The sequence below is a fragment of the Morone saxatilis genome, unplaced genomic scaffold, assembly GCF_004916995.1.
Source record: "Morone saxatilis isolate NCDOM2014 unplaced genomic scaffold, NCSU_SB_2.0 Contig6, whole genome shotgun sequence".
Lineage (NCBI taxonomy): Eukaryota > Metazoa > Chordata > Actinopteri > Moronidae > Morone > Morone saxatilis.
Window position 1 is genome coordinate 499,500 of NW_023340206.1, and position 2,649 is coordinate 502,148.

General features: G+C 40.7%; 1 protein-coding gene across 2 annotated transcripts in view; it reads left to right on the forward strand.

The window, feature by feature from the left end:
- Positions 1-2,230, forward strand: part of atg3 (autophagy related 3) — a 9,901-nt gene extending 7,671 nt beyond the window's left edge. For both annotated transcript variants that reach the window (XM_035677583.1, XM_035677584.1), the window contains exon 12: positions 879-2,230. In XM_035677583.1, coding sequence (XP_035533476.1) covers positions 879-960 — 82 coding nt within the window. In that variant the 3' untranslated portion in view covers positions 961-2,230. The remainder of the gene's footprint in view (positions 1-878) is intronic.
- Positions 2,231-2,649: the final 419 nt, after the last annotated feature.

Consider the following 2,649-nt stretch of genomic DNA (forward strand, 5'->3'; position numbering starts at 1 on the left):
CATTTACTTTTTCAGCAATTTGAGCTACAGTAGCTTATCTGTTTGATCGGACCACACGGGCCAGTCTTCACTCCCCATGTACATTAGTTAGACTTGGCCACCCATGACCCTGTTGCTGGTTCACCACTTTCCCTGGAGCACGTTTGATAAGTACTGACCACTGCAGACCGGGGAACACCCCACAAGAGCTGCAGTTTTGGAGATGCTCTGAACCAGTCGTCTAGCCATCACTATTCGGCCCTTGTTCATTTTTCCTGCTTCTAACACATCAACTTTGAGGATAAAATGTTCACTTGCGGCCTTATATAGCCCACCCACTGACAGGTGCCATGATAACCAGATAATAAGTGTTTTTTTACTTCACCTGTCAGTGGCCGTAATGTTATGGCTGATCTGTGTATGAGATACTTAGTCAATGTGTTACATACAGTAGACAGTGCACAGTGCTGACCTCCTTATACTGTAAGTAACACATAACTGATCTACACTGTGACTTTTCATTACAGACATGGAACACTGAATAATTCCACCATGCAGACTGTAGTTTGAATTTCAAATAAAAAGAGATGGTTACAGCACATGCCACATAACCATGCCTGTCGCATGCGCTAAACCTACCCCCTTTGTTTCTTGTCTGCCTCTTTCATATGGACTGTCCAGTAAAGGGGAGCTTCTCAATAGATTTTCCAGAATTTGTATTATACAACAATATATATCAATATATCCTTATTTCTAGGTTGAACCCTGGATTCTCCCATTAGCTTGCATGATTCATTTCCTCTAATGCTACATTGTCATGGTAACCGCATCAGCACTGTGTTACTGTATTGTTATTTCCCTCCATGCTCCTCCGTGTTTTCCTTAACTGAGACTTTCAGGTATCTTCTGATTTTTCTCAAGTTTGTCCAGGCTGTCATTCCCACAATAGAATACGACTACACAAGACACTTCACCATGTAGCTTCATGAATCTGCCTCTGCTAATAATGCGTATGTGGGAAGGATCAGCTCTCCTGCCTCTATGTTCAGATTATATCTGGTCTGGTCTGATTACAACTGGTTTGTGGAGTATTTGTTTTACGCTGAGACACCTTCTTTGTGTACAGGAATGTTGGAGGTATGTGACAAAACAGTCTGTTAAAGGAACAGTCTGTTGTTTTGGGAAACAGGCTTATTTTTCTTGAAACCGAGAGTCAGATAAGAAGATCAATATCAGTTTAAAACTGCATGAAAAATACACTTTTCATCAAGTTCGTGTTGTATCTTTTTATTTCACTTGTGGAAAATAGAAATGTAAAAACAACACACTTCATAGCATTCTAGCTAACAACTGTTTAAATTGTGGAATTTATCATTTGTGACTAAGCTGGCTAGTAGTTTCCCCCTACTTTCAGTGATTGTGTTAAGCTATTTCTGTACTAGACACATTGAATTGAAACTGATATCTATCCTTTCCTCTGACTCTGGCTTCTTCCCAAAAGTTGGGACAGTTCCTCTGGTGTCTCTCAAACAGTTATTGTTCAGAAGATTTCTGTTGCTGCCACTAAAACTTACCCCATTCCACGCTGCATCAAATGTAACCCTCCCCGTGCAAAGTGTTTGGAAAACAGGCCTGGGTTAGACAATCCTGCCTTCAGTATCAGCCACACAGAAGTAAAGGGTAACTTACGTGTGTTTCAGCCTGGATGTTATTTTCCCATGATTTTTCTGTTAAAGTGACTAATAAGGATAACAAGTTTTGTATTTGGTCCAGTATTGAGCCTGCAGCTGCAAAACAAAATCCTTGGGGGGAAAATTGCATACCATCAGTGTACATCCATCAAAAGTGTTTGTATTTGTTACTGACAGGCTCAGATTTTATTATAAGTATCTGACAACACAAATGTACAGAGGAATTAAGAGAACTTCTGTTCCTTTCACTTGATCTGCTATGTGTCTAACCGGGTGTCAGAGCTACAACAAATATCCCAGCGGGGATCAAATTACTGGTGCTTATAATGGACGTAATGCTGGTTCACATAAACCCACAAGGATTAAGTTGTAAACCGTTTCACGACTGCAGCTTGCAGCGCTCTCTCTCAATACTAGACCGAATCCGAAGGCTGTTGTCCCCATTAGTCACTTTGACACAAGAAACATGGGAAAATGTTCCAGGTTGAAAAAAAACCCAGGTTAGTCATTAAATTATTTTTTTGTTTTGTTACTTGATGAATGTTAGTCCAATATTCACTCCTTCTTTTTGGTCTGTTTTTGGAGACCACCAACCCTGAGAAAAATATCTGCCTCAGTGACTTTATCAGAGCTTTTTCCCTGGAAACAGCTGCCTGCTGGATGAGGCTGGGTGAGACTGAACCAAAACAGTAAAGGGGTGGGTTGTAAAACCGAAACAACGAGCATGCCCTGCCCTACGCTGGTGCCCGTCACTGCCTTTAGCACATCCATTTATCTTACAACTACAAATAGTGGATTTGGACTTGAACAGCTACCCGAAGGAAATGTACTTTCTAAAACATCTCTGTAGTTGACAGCAGCATTGACAAAAGCTTCTTGACTATTAATAATATTGTTCCCATCATGCCTCACAGTAATGGCTGTTATTGCTTGCATTCTAATGCACTTTGCAGTTATGGCTGAAGCTCATTGTAAATCA